This window comes from Polypterus senegalus, chromosome 16 (genome assembly GCF_016835505.1).
Source record: "Polypterus senegalus isolate Bchr_013 chromosome 16, ASM1683550v1, whole genome shotgun sequence".
NCBI lineage: Eukaryota > Metazoa > Chordata > Cladistia > Polypteriformes > Polypteridae > Polypterus > Polypterus senegalus.
This window is the reverse complement of record NC_053169.1, coordinates 103,338,019-103,354,537: the sequence shown is the minus strand read 5'-3', so window position 1 is coordinate 103,354,537 and position 16,519 is coordinate 103,338,019. Positions and strand designations below refer to the sequence as shown.

At 45.6% G+C, this 16,519-nt stretch overlaps 1 protein-coding gene across 1 annotated transcript in view; it reads right to left on the bottom strand.

Annotated features, from left to right (window-relative positions):
- Positions 1–16,519, bottom strand: part of kctd3 (potassium channel tetramerization domain containing 3) — a 41,161-nt gene that overhangs the window by 8,859 nt on the left and 15,783 nt on the right. The window contains exons 10-16 of the mRNA XM_039738793.1: positions 10,619–10,734; positions 9,050–9,137; positions 7,503–7,619; positions 6,530–6,700; positions 3,089–3,244; positions 2,348–2,444; positions 1,512–1,711 (exon numbers count right to left, since the gene is read on the bottom strand). Of these exons, the coding sequence (XP_039594727.1) occupies positions 1,512–1,711; positions 2,348–2,444; positions 3,089–3,244; positions 6,530–6,700; positions 7,503–7,619; positions 9,050–9,137; positions 10,619–10,734 (945 nt within the window). The remainder of the gene's footprint in view (positions 1–1,511; positions 1,712–2,347; positions 2,445–3,088; positions 3,245–6,529; positions 6,701–7,502; positions 7,620–9,049; positions 9,138–10,618; positions 10,735–16,519) is intronic.

The window sequence follows — 16,519 nt, the reverse complement described above, 5'->3', positions numbered from 1 at the left end:
ACGAGATCGGGCACAATTCACATAACAACAAATGAAACGATTACATATGTAAGCCGTACAATCGCTCAGCTACTTCATGCTATGTAGCTGGTCACAGGCCCTGCCCAGGATTTGCACCCATGCATGGTTGGCGCACAACTTGCTGTTTCCTGTAACACTGGACTGAACAGGCAGATTACAAAATGGATGCCTACGTAGGTAGGCTAATAAATTGTACCCTTGCTCGATGGGCAGTGGGTGGCATACGGCCCTAGTGCTGGGTAATTTGTCAATAGAACTATTTGTGGCCTGCAAAGCCTTTAACAACAAAGGACAAATGTCCTCGTGCTATTGATAGACGGCTCTGACTGATCTGCTGCCACGCCGATTGGCAATTTGGAGGAGCAGACTCTTTAACTTAACACATGTCTGGACCTAATAAAGTGGCCACCGAGTGAACCAGCCACAAAACAGCCTCCACAGCACACATTTCATAAGAAATAAAAATTCAAGATAACCGACTCAGTGATTAATAAAAGGAGTCTCTGTTAGGGTGTCATGGAAGAGCAGGCGCCAGTCAAGTCAAGAGGACGCTGCACTGGGAGGTTACAACACAGCTTGGTTGACATTCACGTCTTTATCTGTTGTTGATATCTGAGGTGGTCATCCAGAGGGGAAGGATTTAAAAAAAAAATACCATCTTGAGCCACCGGGTGGCGCCAGTTGAGCTTCATTACACCACATTTTTTTAGGTAACTGGAGTAAATCTGAATGGCTTTACTGCAGCAAGTCTTTTTATTTACTCATTACATCTCTTTAAAAAAATTCACTTTAATGAGTCTGTATAACCTAAATAACATAAATTAAAAAATAAGGTAAATAGCATTAACAAGGCTGAATGCAGTCATCGGCTGCCAAGTGGCATAGACGGCCTTACTCTGGCTGACCACCCAACCTCAAAACACAAAGCGTTGCTCATTCAGGTTAAACGGACTGACGGTGAATCGGATTCTTTTTCAAGCGCTCTTTTAAAAGTAAATCGAGCCTATCAGCTGTTAATTAGGAGTGACATCAGGGGGTTACCACCTTACTGGCGACACTGTGCAGATTTCTACAGGTGGCACTGGCATGGGTATTGATGTGCATGTAAGAGGCACGGCTTGAGTTTTCCACCAAGTGAGCAGATTTCCCCTTCTTTGACGCCATTTCCACAGAAGTGACTTTCTCCTCGACGAGATCACGATGGTGGTGGTGCGCCCTTATTTCTCCAAGCTCGCCGGACACTCCATCTCTGGGGAATTGGGCTGCAACTCTTCCTGCGGTGCAGCTTTGACTGTTGTATCCTCCTGATAAAGGCTACTGGTTACTCTGTATGTGTGCAGACATGTTACCTCGTATTTGAACGAGCCTTTTTACAAATAGACCTGTGACACAGTCGAGCGGGCGCAATGTGGTAAGACAAAGTTGTCTAGAGATGATTAAATCGACACATCAAACGAGCTAGTTTGAACGGATCAACAGAAATAACATACCAGCTTCCTTTTTGGCCTTATCTTCGCCCTTGTTCACCATGTCCATTGCAGTCGTCAGATCCCACATCTGGATGCTCCCGTTTCCGTGGCCAGTAAACAGGTACCTCCGGGGCCTCGATCCCATTCGGCTGGAGCCTTCGCACTCTCGCACAGTAAACGAGGTAATGGTGGTGCCATCCACTGCCTGGATTTCACAGATCCTGCAAAACATTCGAGTCAAGCAAAGTTTGAGGCCTGTGACAACGTTAATCCAGTCGATCAAACTTGACCGTACAGCGCTTGTCACAGTCCACCTCAGCAGGCCAAAGCAAAGACACCAACGTCACCACAACTGTACACTAACAGGGCGTGTCGGGGGGAGGAAGCTAGAGGCTCCTCAAAGGTTCATTTCATTCTGCATTTTCATTACAAATGGAAGAATAATCTGCTTGCCTCGTCTCCTGTCCCCACATGTCCAGGCTGTACTTTGCAGTGAAACCAGCAGCTAAACTACAAGGTTGTGCATTCGAGGAACACTCCGCCCAAAGATGGCATTTTGATCTTTTGCTTGCGTGCATTTTGTGTAGTGATGAGCTAGAAACATTTTAACCTCTCGTTTATTTAGGAGAACAACAAGGACAGATTTCCTGACAAATGGCCCTCAGTGGTGGCCCACATTGGACAACTGCAAACGATATTAAGAAGCAGATAACTGGAATGACTTGTGTCACATAATCCAAATGTTAAGTTGTATGCGCACAAAGTCGCAAACACGTGTGCTCTGATCCGCTTTGTAAAATCCTCCCGTGAATGACATTTTAAATATTCCAATTCCAGACATTCTCATAAAAAGTTACCTTTTGCCAGTAGACGACAAACGAACAAAGAGCTTATTTGTAATTGGGACGACTTTCTGAATGAAAACCTGCTGGTCATCTCTTTCCCCATACGGACCTGACAGGAATGGAAAACAAAAAGACACGATTATGAAGACAATCAAAGACTCGTTGAAAACGTTTCTCAAATGTTTCTAAAACTCGAGGGTCAACTGACAAAAAAATTGCTGTAATATGAATAAAAGGGATTGTTTGCAACAGAAAAATAAGGTTTGCTCTTCTACAAATATGGAGAAAACGAGCTTAAGTCCAAAGCAAGGCCTGCATTGACACTTTATGAAAGTCTTAGGCCGCGCTGGGGCTGACAAGTGCAGCTCAGCCGCACGTGGAGTCTTCTGACAACAACGCAAAGCACAAGCAACTCCAGCTCAATGGAGAGTCACCTCATCAACAAGACTACGTAAGGTGACTTTCACCCTTCAGCAGCGAAAGCTAAGACAGCAAGTCTTAGCCATTTCATGAAACTAATCAAATGCTTTTAGTCCAGCATAGGGAGATTTGAGGAAACTACGGACATAATTGGAAATTTGAAACTTATCATCAGGAAATTCCAATCAATGTCAGGCAATTTACTCACGAGCTCTGGCCAAGTCCAAACATTTTAGGGCATAACGCTAACCCTGAACATTCCACTAATTTGTGATCCTTCAAGTGATCATGGGCCAGGAAGAAGAAGAAGAAGGAATAGCGCCACTCCCTTACCAATGTCATTTCCAGATGAATAGCTGCAGTGACTCTCAGTTTCTTCAAGGGACAGAATTTTGAATGAAGCCAAAGGAGTGGAGCCAGGCTGGGTAGAAATCATTCCTCGGAATCGCGTCACAGTCCAAGTGCGCACGTGGTTATTATCTGCACACACTGAAAGGAAGAAGTCAGCAGTAAGTCAGAGAGAGAGAACTGGAATCTGGACCTTCAGTGGGGCACATCACGTATTAATTCCTTCATACTTCACTCTGCTGGCTTTACAGACGTAACAATTACAGGATTGACAGTCCAGAAATATGAGCTCTCATCTTCACCTTCCCTTTGTTGGAATTACATTAACAAACACCCCAAGCTACTAAAGAATTTTGGAAGCCTCGGATATTCGTAACCTGACTTTAAATGTACTGGAAGTCCGAACTTGTAGTGAAAAATCTACATTGATGTAAAACAATGAAAAATGTATTGTGCTCAATTACTTATTGTAAAGAAGCCTGGGGGCTCTGCCGCCTGCTCACTTCGCTCGGGGTGGGCATTGGGTGCCCACTATTTCATAGCTGAACCACCTGTAGGGCGTCAGGATGCTCCTCTATTAGAGAAAGGGATTGAATTTAGGCTGATGGAGATGTAGAAGAGTATCTGGGGCGCAGGATAAAGACGGTTTGGTCCTTAGTTATTACAGATAGAAAATCAGGTTCTTGAGTCTAACTGTTGTGATGGACAGCCGGGTCCCATGCCCGGCCGGGATGCCCCTGCTGCATATGTTCCAGGAGAGCCACCATGGACAGCTCAATACCTCCCCCGGGACGCTTGGCGGCAGCCTCCCTGGCCGATGTTCGTTTCCAGTCTCCTGCGTGGCTCCATGGGACCACAGCCTGGTTGGGAGATGGGGTGGCCACTAGGGGGTGCTGCCGAGACTCAACAACCCACCCGGAAATGCAATTGGGACCAGGTGGTCAAGCACCTGGAACACTTCCGGGTGGGCTATAAAACGGGCCAGCCTCCACCACTAAGGGGCCAGAATTGGGAGGAAGAGGACGAGGTTGCCTGAGAGGAGTGGTGGTGGCTTTTGTGTGTTAGTGTTTTTAGGACTGTGTTGGGCCTGTGGGACACGGGGAAGACGTGCCCCACGGCTGAAGAAAAATAAAAAGACTGTTGATTTTACACGTGCCTCTGCGTCAGCCTGTGCCAGGTCGGGCGCTATATAGTGCCCTTATCACACTGTTTATTTTAAATACCAATGGATAATAAAACGTAGTAAAAAGTAAAAGTAAAAAAAAGTTAAAGGTAATAAAACATAAGAAATTAAAAATGTAATTACATTAACGCCTCATCAAAAGCAATATTATGAATTACATTCTATCAGCGTTGCTTCTTTGTATTTCTGTTTGCATATTGTTTGGGATATTTTTCTCTCTCTCTTGTTTATTGGACGTTTCTCCTTGTTCTCGACTTTTATTATCTGCAGCTTTTTGTTGTTCACTTTCTTTCTCTCGATGTTCATCATTAGCTCTTGCCGCTCTTTATCTATCGTGATCTAAAATCCGATGTTCTTGAACAGATAATTTGCCTTTCTGCCTTGCCTTCATAACCGACTGCGTTGAAGGGCGAGTTAGCAGCACTGAGTGTCACGGGATTGGGTGAGCGGTGTGGAGGGGCGTGGTCAAGGCGGAATAACGTGGACACGATGGAAAACTTGAACAGAATAGAGAGAAAAAAGGCTTTAGACTCATCAATAAAATGACGGGCATGTATATACAGTATATCAGCCGTAAGCTTCATCATTCGATGCAGAGTGAGTTGACATGCACACACAAAACTGGGAGAAGACGAGCAATCCAGTTCTTAAAAAGCTCCGCTTACATGTCAGAGTCCACTTACTATGGGGAACATTGACAAAACACTCCAACATCATTAACCTGCCCAGAAACAAGTTAAACGTCATCATCGACCGGTGGCCATTTTCTTGTGTTTTTTGTATAGTTGTGAAGTAAATAACGTCCGTCCCCACCCCGAGTCCCTGAAGATTCAAAGTATGGACATTGGCCTCTCTGTTGTCCAATTGCAATGCTTTGATCCATCAAAAACAAAGAGTTGGATTAAAACTAAAAGACGACTTTATGAATGTGTCTCTTTTGCTGGAATGTATGCAGCGCACTCTTTTCTGCTTGTCTACGCAGTTATGGCTTACAAAGAGCAGCATATCAACTAATGAGCCGCTTACCTTACACCGAGTGCTGCTGGGATAAGAGTAATAGAGGTTTCATTACTGTGCTTTAAAAAGTAATCAGACTACGTACGGCACGTTATTTTTAACGTTATCCAACACTGCTCCCGAGACTGGGCTGCCGAGTACAGTACTGTACGTTCAGGTCACCGACAAACGTTTAGGGACTTCTGAAAGACTGATCCAGGTTATCTCAACCAGGAGAAGAAATAATGTGATCGCCCAAGCTCTCGTCTCAGGAAACAGATCTTGTAGTCTCTTCCATCGTCTTCTAGCCATTGCTTTGACATGCACAGATGAAACAATCCTCAAGTGTAAGCCAGTTAAGGGTTTATATGGCCACATATAGCTGCAGGTTACTCATCTTACTAAACTTGCTAAGTCTACGTGCGTTAAGCCGGCTTCTCAGAGACCAATATAACCTTCACTTCATAAGGTTTACGTGGCATTTTCGATGCCGGGTTTCTGTGAATAACTGGGTTATGATATCAATACACTCAGCGCACACAAGTAGATCCTGTTTGTTTCTCCACTGGTTAAGTGCCGATTATTCAAGGCCTCCACTTTGTCATGTTCTGTTTTTCCTTCCGCTGGATTCACGTCACATGACAGTCCACCATTAGGTGATGTTTGTGAGGCACACGATGATGTGGAGGAAAGCACACAAGGATTGACAAGGGCGACTAAGCCAGTTCTGTTCTACGTCTTGGCGCTGGCGACAGCTCACACACGTGCACTCATTCGTGTTCAGACTCATTTGTTTCACTTGTACGCACACAACAAAAGTCACTAGCGGAAAATGCAGCAAAACTTACTTATTAGGCTTTGTGTGTTTGCTCGTATCTGCAGAATGCACCGCAGCCCAAGGACCGCCTGCACCAAACAACCCTTGCATTGCTACTCAGTGGTAACGTTTTCGCAATCACCTAGAAGTTCACTACAGGCTGATGAATGATAATAATTAAAAAGAAATATTCAAAATAATTACTGAAAGAAAGGCGATATCTTCAGTAGTTCATATTAATTATGTATAAGTGTATAATTAAATAATTGTGTACAATGCTGCCATGCTAATCATGCCTTCTTCATCTGCAAGAAAATGAATTCAGAAAACCCTGTAAAGAAATCCTTGCAGTGTAATTAAGCTCGTTACGTCTGTCATTACCCAGAAGGAAAAACGAAAGAGCGCATCACAAGCAAGACAAAGGGGTTACCAGAAACCAGGTGCTTCTCAGACAGCATGATCTTCGTGACGGGACTGCGATGGACTGTGAACGTCTGGAAGAGCTGAGGCCCAGATCCTACCGTCTCCGGGTGCTGCACAATCACCCGTACTGCTCCAGAGCTTGTTCCATAGGAAATCTCAATCCAGTTTCCGCTTACACCTGAAACACAACATCGTTTGGCTTAGAAAATACACTCAGAGTCTTTGAATGTGTTGAATGAGTCACAGAGAAAGCAATGCAGATTTTGAAATAGCGGTGCAGTGCCAAGTGCAGCCACCTCACAGCCTGAAGGTCCAGGGTTCGATTAAGAGCACCGATCGCGGCCTACTAGGAGTTTACCCCTCATCTGCACACTCCATTTTCCTCCCACATCCTAAGGATAGGTGGAGACCCTTGAATGTCTCGATGTGACCGTGTTAGTGAACATACACTGTGAGACACTGGCATCCATTTCAGGCTTGTTTCTCGTTTTACCCACAATGCTGCACAAAAACCTTTAATTCACTAAGCAAGACATCCAGAACATGAATGGCTACGGATTTTTAGTTGAATGCAAGTAAAACCTTGAAGAAGGAGTAGAAATCATACTCTTCTGCCAGAGCAGGAACACCAGGGAAATCTGGGAGTGTGAGAAAGTGAAGCTGTCTCCCGGGATCCACGTTAACTCCTAGAGATGAACAGTGGAGAGCCGACTGACCAGCTGTGTCACAGTCTGGAATGGCAAACACATCGGGCAGACCACCAGACCCAGGAACAAGTGGGTAAAGCAACTCAGATCATCCATCATTGCCTCCTGAAGGCCTCACCAGAACACCATCTTCTGTTAACTTAATAAGCATCAACACAAGGAAGAGCAAAGGACCTTTATGGGCTGCAGAGTCAAACATGCAGACTCGTCATCTCATCTCCCATATCGCTGGCACTGCCCCTGGAGTGGCGGGCACCAAGAAGGTATACCTACTAGTCTTAGGGGTGAGATAGACGCTCAGGGCGGTGATGGCATCATTTGAAGGATCGTGATAAAGTTCAGTCACGAGAAGATCATTATCTTTCATCCTTAAAGGGAACTTCTGCATATCTGGAAAGAAAGACACGACTCCTAGTTTAAATGGACCCTTTCAGTAGGCATTGACTAACATTTGGGAATGCATCCATTCTCTTCACTCCTAATTCAATGTATCTCTTACTCTCAATTCAACTCATTGAAATGACACCCCAAAAAAATAAAATAAAATAATACCAACCTTCAGCACCCCCCCACCTCAAAAAAGCCCACCAACCTCAAAGCAGATTGTTAAATAACAACATAAGGAGTGGCGCTGCGCCAACCCCACCTAGGAGGCGCAAAGCTAAGGGTCAGGACGGTGGCAGAGGCCATGGGGCATCCCCTCCCAGACTAAATGGCGTATTTGACCAATGACCAATATGCAAACGCCTTGATCATGGGAAAGGTGCTATATATACATAAAATGTTTTATTATTATTATCATCATCATCATCATCATCTGTGTCGTGGAGAGTCCCTAAGGGGTTAAATTAAAAACGAAAGATTTCCAGACAGTGGAAGCGGGCATCCTGAGCAAGGAGTGTCCAAAGGGCAAAACAGAAGAAAGACGAAGTGGAGAAACGTCTAGCAGCAGAAGGAGAATGTGAGGAAGACGGGTTTGGACTGTTTGAGCAGATTAAGACTCACGCGACCAAATGCTGAAAACACCGAATGGCAGTTCCAGGACACGTGAATTAAGGTGGCCAGTGATTTCGATGAATAAAGATGACAGTTTGGCCAGACGGCCAGCTCTACGAAGAGTCGCGGTCTTCCCATCTTACTCCAAATAAGAATTACAGAGGCCGTGGTGCTCTTGGGAGCCTTCAATACCACAGCCAGGACTTGCAGCAAGTCCTCCGACATTGTGGCTCGGTTGTTGCTCTGCTAGACAGGTCCGCTTGTCCTGATCACGTCAGACTCCAAACATGGCGTAGAAACACCTCAGTGGTCATCACTACAGTGGGATGTCTTAGCAAAGGGTCTCAATGCTTGCGTTAAAGTGAGACTTCGACTTTTTTCATTTTTAGTAAATGTGCAACAGTTTCTGCAATCCTGGTTTTGCTTTCTCATCCTGGGGTGCGGATGACGGCAAAAAATGAATGATTTTGGCACAAAGCTGCAGAATAAGAAATTGTGCAAAAAGTAAAGTGGCCCGAGTCGTTCCACTGTAATGTCTCCTAATTTTTAATTCTTTGTCTAATACAGGGGAAAAATAGAAATAATTTTCATTTAGTTTGGTTAACTGGCTGTTAAATTCATATTATCTGTTTTACCCATAATCACATGCTGTCACATTTATATGATGTAGGGTGACATCAGAGACTCTTTTTCAGTTAGTATTCAATGTTAATGAAGCGCATCACCTCTCGATCTCAACAATGTGTAATAAGAATAATAATAATAATCATCTTCCAAAGCTGATGGCAACAAACAAAAGGAATTCCCCATTTTCAGTGTCTCACCAATATAATATATAGATCCATTATTGCATCCAAGGAGAAGAAAGGATCCTGCAGTGTCGTAGCTTGTGATTGGAACGACGTCCTGCACCTACAGAAAGGAACAAACAGGAGTGGGACGTCAGGGAGGAAGGCATTCCAACTAGGAGTCTCTTCAAACAAATCAAATCATAATCTTATGGTACGCCATTCAGAGCCCCACGCTGGCCTCAGCTCCACTGGTCACCACTAGAGGGCATGGAGCAATTCAGGTCAGAGTTTGATTTCCTTGCCCACGTTGACCCACGCAGCCCGCCGAGTTTCTGTTCAGTTCTGAACGTGACAGACGACTGTGCACATTTGGCTTTTGGCCCCCGAACAGATCGGCTTGGGCTTTGTTTGCCTCACAGTCTTCTACTTCATTTTTTTTTGTAACTATACCTCTTTTTAGCTGCAGTGGATATAAAACGTCTCCACTCCCCTCCCAATACTGCAGATTTTGTGGTTTTTGGTGGATTTCTTTGACCTTTTTTACTAAACCACTTCTGATTTGTTTTCGCCTTCTTTCTATATTTTGCAGTAAAGGTGGTATAAGTTCTAAGAGGATTTATCTTGGTTTCTTACACAAAATGTGCGTTTTTGGCAGGGGTGTGTACACGTTTTTTATATCCACTGTTGTTTTGCAATTACACAACGGCACGCAAGACGAGTTCTTAGCGTCAACTTCGTGAATCTTTCTCCAAATGAAACCCTGCAGTTTTGGCCATCACTGCCAACGAGATTCATTTACCTGCACCTCTGCCAGTGAGCAGAACTGGAGGAGAAACAGAAATCAAAGCGACAGCGCGTTGAAATGTGGAAACCTCTCAAAGAAATCTGACGGTATTCGTTAAGTGCCGCGGTGGATCGGATGATCCGTGTCACGACTCTTACCAAGACACGGAGACCACTGACTGGTCTGGTCAAGCGCACCAAACGCCAAGTGGACAGGTGCTAAAGGAACACACAAACCCCCAAAATGACTTTGCCTTTCTGTTACTCACCCCAATGAGAGTGAATGTTGATCTCATGTCTTCATGGAGAAGAGAGATCAGAGACTGACTGACAGACAGCGGGATTCAAGCCGATTTTAACAACGTCCTTGATAAAAAGCTCACTCACTCATTCAGGCTGCGTGATCCACAAGTGAGTTATCCAGTCGCAGGCTCACAAAGTACAAAACAGGGGTACAAACCGATGTGGTCAAGTCAGGCCTTAAAGGCCCCCAACGTCTGCCCCACCACTTGCTCACTCATTCCATGTGTCTGTGGTTCTCTGTTTGGACTTCCTGAAATGTTTCCTTAACGAGTGTCCAACTGTGCCCCCCGAGTTCTCCATGAGCCCACTTTAAAATATCAGCCTGGGTCGGCCCTACTATTTCCTTTTGTCATTTTAAGAACTTCAGTTACCTTAATCTTTATTTGCTTAAACTGAAAAGGTTCAACTCCATTACTCTCTCCTCCAAACTCGCACCCTGAAGCCCTGCAATAAGTGAAGTTCTCTGTCCGGCAATGTGCCGCCGTGTCTCCCACAAGTCGCTCTGCTGGCACCCACCTGCCAGTGCTGCGTCACTGCATTCCACACGCCGACTTTTCCTGTGTGACTTGTTGCAACCAGCTGATTCCCAATGAAGAAGAGAGCGTCCACCGGTACTCCCAGGTTAAATATACCTAAAAGTAAGCAAAGAACTGGTGAGGACCACTGCACACTCGGCAGTCCTTACCATACCAGGCAGCACTTGGCATTACAGTACAACACACAAATACAGTTAATTAAAATGTGAAGAACTAACTGGAGGACAGCCAGGCGAGTGGGGAGGACTGCTGGAGTAGTGCATGTCGGTTATAACTCAACAGCCTTCCGTGCCACATCGTCGACTCTCTAGCTGGCCCCTCTCGGCTGGACAGAAGAGACCCTTACGCTGGAGTGCTTTTGATCGACTTCAGCATTCAACACTTCAGAAGCTTATAGGAATCTACGGTCTGCTAGGCTACAACACTTGCCGAAGCAACTGGACCCTGAATTTCCTGACAGAGAGACCCCAGACAGTCCACACTGGAAACCCCATCTCCAGTACAATCCTACTGAGCACCACTGCCCCCCGGGGTTGTGTACTCTGCCCACTTGTGCTCACTCTGCTGACTCGCAATTGGACGGTTGCTTTCAGTTCCACCATCATCATTAAGTTTGTGGCTGACACAACGATGGTGGGTCTCTTCAGCAATGGGGTGTGTCAGCTTATAGAATGGAGATATGACAAGTGGCAGACTGGCACAAGTGCAACAGTCTGTCTCTTATTAGATGTGGACGGGACAGGAGAGATGACCGTGGACTTCAGGAAGGCCCATGCTGTCCACACCCCACCACACACTGAAGGGCTGTTCTGGAATCGACCAGGGGCGTCTCTACCATCTCTACTTTCCTCACCCCTGTGACTTGTGGCAGCCCTGCGTGGGTAGCTGGGCCTTTTGGGAGCAACGGGCCTGCAATTCCTTTGACCACCAGAGGGAGCTCCTTAAACTTCTTAATCAGAGGACCCAAATAAGAAAACCAGTGCCATACTGGGACTGACAAAGACAATTAGAGCAAACAAACAAAACAATGATGGTCAAGGTAAAAAAAAAAAAAAAGTTTAGGTTTCCATTCAAGCAATTTCTCAGAGAAAAGTGGAATGCAAATGTATTGTTAATAAAACAACAGTCATCATTCAAAACAGGGAACATCGCTGCCAAGGTAAAGGCTGAGCGTAAAGTTCAGTAAATCAAACTTTCAGACTTTATATGGAGTGGGGCGTGAGGCCGTGATGTTTGAAAGGACAGAACGAATGGTCACTTGACTTATGACGCCAGGTAAAGAATAAGGCAGTAAAAGTAATTAATCGGCATTGTGAATTTATCTCGTCTTAAACAACGTTTTCAAATGAGCTCCGCCACTACCAAGATTGGATGAGTTTGCACATCGATCAGTACGTCTCAGTTTTAATTCAATCACCTGAGCACAAACGGTCAAGTCTCATTGCCAAATTGTCCCTAAAAATGTATCCTCTCTTGATATTTTACAAGCCGTTCCCCGCGGCTCTGCCCATGTAGAAGTGAAACAGGACAAACTCTAAAAATCGATGAACAAACAGGTAACGCTAGCTAAGCGGAGGCAAGGTCCACTCCAAAACATGGCCAGAGGTAGAGCGACTCGAACGGAGGCTGGCACACGAGCGAGTGAGGAGGGTCCTGCCCAGCGCCTAACTCCTGATGTCACGCTTCCCCCTCTCCTCGGCCCCGAGCCTCATGTCTCGTATTAATTAGATACTTAGCTGATGAGAGAAGTCACAAAATAGATAGATAGATAGATAGATAGAGTAGTTGGCAGAATTAGATAGATAGATAGATAGATAGATAGATAGATAGATAGATAGATAGATAGATACTTTATTAATCAAGCAGAATGTTGAAGCAAATTGTAGAAAATACCCGATCTGAATCAGGGTTGTGGTTCTCTCATTTGCTAGCTAAGTGGAGGTAAGGCGGTCACCACCAACCTCCCCTCGGCCCTCTGCATGTCTCTCGGATTCGCACAAGTCAATCGGTACCACAAGAGAACGATGATGCATAGCGTGATGACAGAAGTCGCAAAATCAATTGGAATGTTCAAGTAAATTACAGAAAAAAACCTGATCCAAATATGTTAAGTTGTTCTCTCGTGAAAAGCAGACATACAGACGGACGAATGGACAGACATGGATTTTATATATCGAGATACACAGGAAAGGCTAAATCTTGATGAAGAATTTGGTGATCTTTCCAGTCTGAAGTGTTTTATGCTGCCGACTGACCTGATGTTAAAACGCCCAACTCCACTCGACCGCCTCTCCGGTCTTTTGATCTTTCCTGCTGCTGTTCTTACCGATCTCAACAAACACGTCCTTTGCACTCTGGGTAGACTGAAATGTTTCAAGCCCCTTTTTAGATAGAGTTGAGAGAAGGAATTCCTTCCTGGTCGAGGCTCGTTGAACTTGATAGAACATCTTTGCACGGCTGTTTCAGATTTAGATTCAACGGCCAACATGGCTCTGTATGACCACAGCCTGAAACTCGTCACATCCTTGCACTTTGCCAGCTCTTTTCGCTTTCGACATTTCAAACTAGCACTGCAGCTCCTTCACCTCGCCAGCTCGTCTGTCATCCCCTCCTCTCTCCCCCCATTCTTACTCGCCTCTTTGCTTTGTCAGTCATGTCAGGTTGGTGTCGTGGTGGACATGAATTGTATTTTCTTACCATAGAAGTGACTGCTAGTTCATTTTAGAGTCCCTGTGTCAAATCGCACATCGCCACGCTAAACAAACAGGGGATGGTATATCACTCACAACTACTACAAAGTCATGGGGCGAGTGGCCCACGATAAACACATCGGTGAGCCAGTTTGGGCCGTGACCCCTGGTGTAAGAGGCAGTGCTCTACAGAGGTGACTCCAGAGGTGACTACAGAGGTGACTCCAGGTGTTCTCCAGCACATTTTCTAGCCAGCAGTGACCTTGGACGGATGGACCCCAGGGATCAGACGTGAAAGAGGCCAACGGCCGGTGAGTTGACCGTTGAGAGAAATGGCGCTGGCAAGCACTCACCTGGCAGGAAACGAGAAAAAGCCAAAGAAAGGAGACAGAAACAGGAAGACAGAGGGTCCAAACAGTTAGCCAAGTGCATCAGCCTCCCTACCTGGGGAGTTAAGGGTGACACTGGTGCAGCTTGGCCAGGAGGGGAAGTGGCTTTGCAGCCATTTCCAATAATAATAAACTCGTCTTTTTACTTAATGATGGTCTCCTTGGAAATTTTGTTGGTCAGTGGGTTTTGGGGTCTGGTCAGCTCAGTATGTCGCGTGCCATTTTTGTTCCTGGTAGGTTCCTTCAGGTTTTGACTTTCCTGAACCCTGCTTAGAAGATGCAAGGACAGTCGTTTTTACTTTACGGAATCCCTGCCCATCTTCTGTATGGTCCCTCTAAAAAGAGCAGCTAGTGCAGACAATGGCGGCCATTCCACAAGGCTGGAGCTCTGCGTATGGTGTCACCCTTGGACCTGAGGCACAGTCTCTAACCTCATACGATGACAAGAGGGACTTAAAGTGGCTGACCTGGGCACACAGGCCCGAGGAGCTTCAACCATTTATTGATAAGATCAGCAAGACGCGCAGAAGCCTTCCTCTGCTGACGCGCTGCATTTTGTAAAACGCTCGCTCAGATTTTCAGGTTATAAGAGAATAGTCGCTAATAAAAACAGAACCAGAACTGATTACTCCAGAGAGGGGCGAGGGTTCGGGAGGAAATCCACCCAGACAGCTGGGGCAGTCACAAGAAATTCAAGATGTCACTCCTGCTCAGGCCTGGCACTCTTGAAGGCTGTCGAGAGGAGGAGAGAATGGATCAAGAGTGACAGCTCCTTGTCTTAGGGGGCCCTCTCCGTGAAATAGTGCTTATTGCAGCAGTGCGCCAACGCTGTTTCATGTAAGTAATATTGAAGGCAGCCCAGCCGCTGGGAGAGCTCCATCACGGCACATGCCAGCTCGTGTAATTTTGTTTAGAATCTCCTGTCAGGCGGTGAGGGCCGCTCAAACAAGGCCGAGATTGTTTTTCTTTGATGCTGCTCTTGATTTGTGTATGCGCTCATCTTGGCCGACATAAAGCACGAGCTACCCACCCACCAACCCGCCTTGGATTTTTACAAAAAAAAAACAAAAAGTTCTGCTCTTCATTACCCGCAAACGGCCAAGGGTGGAGGACAAGAATATGAAGGCCCCCCAAATGTGGCTACAGTCCGGCCACCGATGCCACACTTAACAACGGGTTCAACTTCAAGTTTCAGTGCACAGTCAGAGGTTTAGATCAGTTTTTTTTTTTTTATTTGCTGATATTTATTAATATTATGTTTTATGGAAACAAAGGACACAGCAGAAGCGATCGGCTACGTGAACAGAAACACTAACCAATAGGGTAGATGGACGACTGAAGAGAGGGTGGAGTCCTGGACAGAAAAAAAGAGACCCGATCCTGATTGGCTCGTATAGTCAGGAGTGAAATGGAAGAAGAGGGACTGACAAAGCTCAATGGCTAACAGAATCAAAGGAGGAGGGAGGGAGAGAAGTAAAGGCGCAAGTGATGGCCTCGGGTCCAAGACAAGCCCGGACTGACACCATGACATGGGGGGCTTCAGAGGCTTATTGTGCTCAGACCCTGAACTTATTTACATAATCAATAGCAGTAGGCCCCCAATGTTTCTGTCCATCATATACAATGATCAATGTTACATCACTAAATAAACCCCAGCACTCCGATCTTCAACTTTAAATACTTGCAAGACACCGACACCTGCAAATCCTAGAAATGCTGCTGGACCCCCCAAACCCCAAACTCCTGACCTGGGACAGGGCCAACACAGGGGGCTACAACTTCTGTCAAGATGCACAAGTGCATTGGGGCAAGGGTATCGTCATCAGCACATACAAAGCTCTGCAGCGGCCAAAGCAGAATCTCGTCTAAGACTTCACATTCGCACTTAAGTGGGGAACTGCAGCCAGATGTGGCATGGGGGGCCCCGACGTCGTCCGATACGAGACTCGACATCAGGCGAGCGCTGAGCCATCTGTTGAGTCTGTAGAGGACGTCCGTGTGGGTTAAATGCCCATAAATCACTCCAATAAGCCCACGTACGAGGAAATGAAGCACTTGAAATATTTCAACAATAGACGAGGACGCAGAGATGGATGCATCTGAAAGACTCAAGTTCAAGTGGAGCATTTAAATGCATGTTGTGTGTAAATCACTTAAAATTTGTTAAGCTCCATTTACTCCCGAGCACAGCTACAGAACACATCTCGACACATCACACCGGTATGCTTGACACGACATCTTTATAAACCGTTCTTTTAAAGCATTGTGCATGAAATATTCCCAATTTAAGGAGATGCAGCCTGTAACGTCTTGTTGGAATGCGATTATGACCCAGATACGTATACCCCGAGGAGCTTAGGTAAAGAAATGTCTGCACTAAAAATCTCATTATCATTAAATAAGCAATTCTGAAAGGAAAGTGCGAGGCGCATATGGACGCGTCTCCAGCTGCTTCAGTAAAGACCGCTGGGGATTGCACCTCCGCCCCATATCGACGCACAAGATGCTTGATTTGCTTGATTAATAATGCTGATCGTTTTATAATGATAAGCAAAAAACATTTCGAAATGTAGGCAGGTAATTAATAAATAAATTAAACAGCGTAGAACCTGTCAGATAGAAAGAAAGGAATCAGTCCTCAAAGTTTGGAAACTGCGCACACGGCACTAGTGACGATGTCACACAGAGGGGACACTGCACGGCATCCCACTACTGAAACCCCCGATTGTTAAAACGTTACCGTATCGCCATTTCTTTAACTTCGCTACTGGGAGTAAAGGATAGATTTCAAGGGCCTCGCGC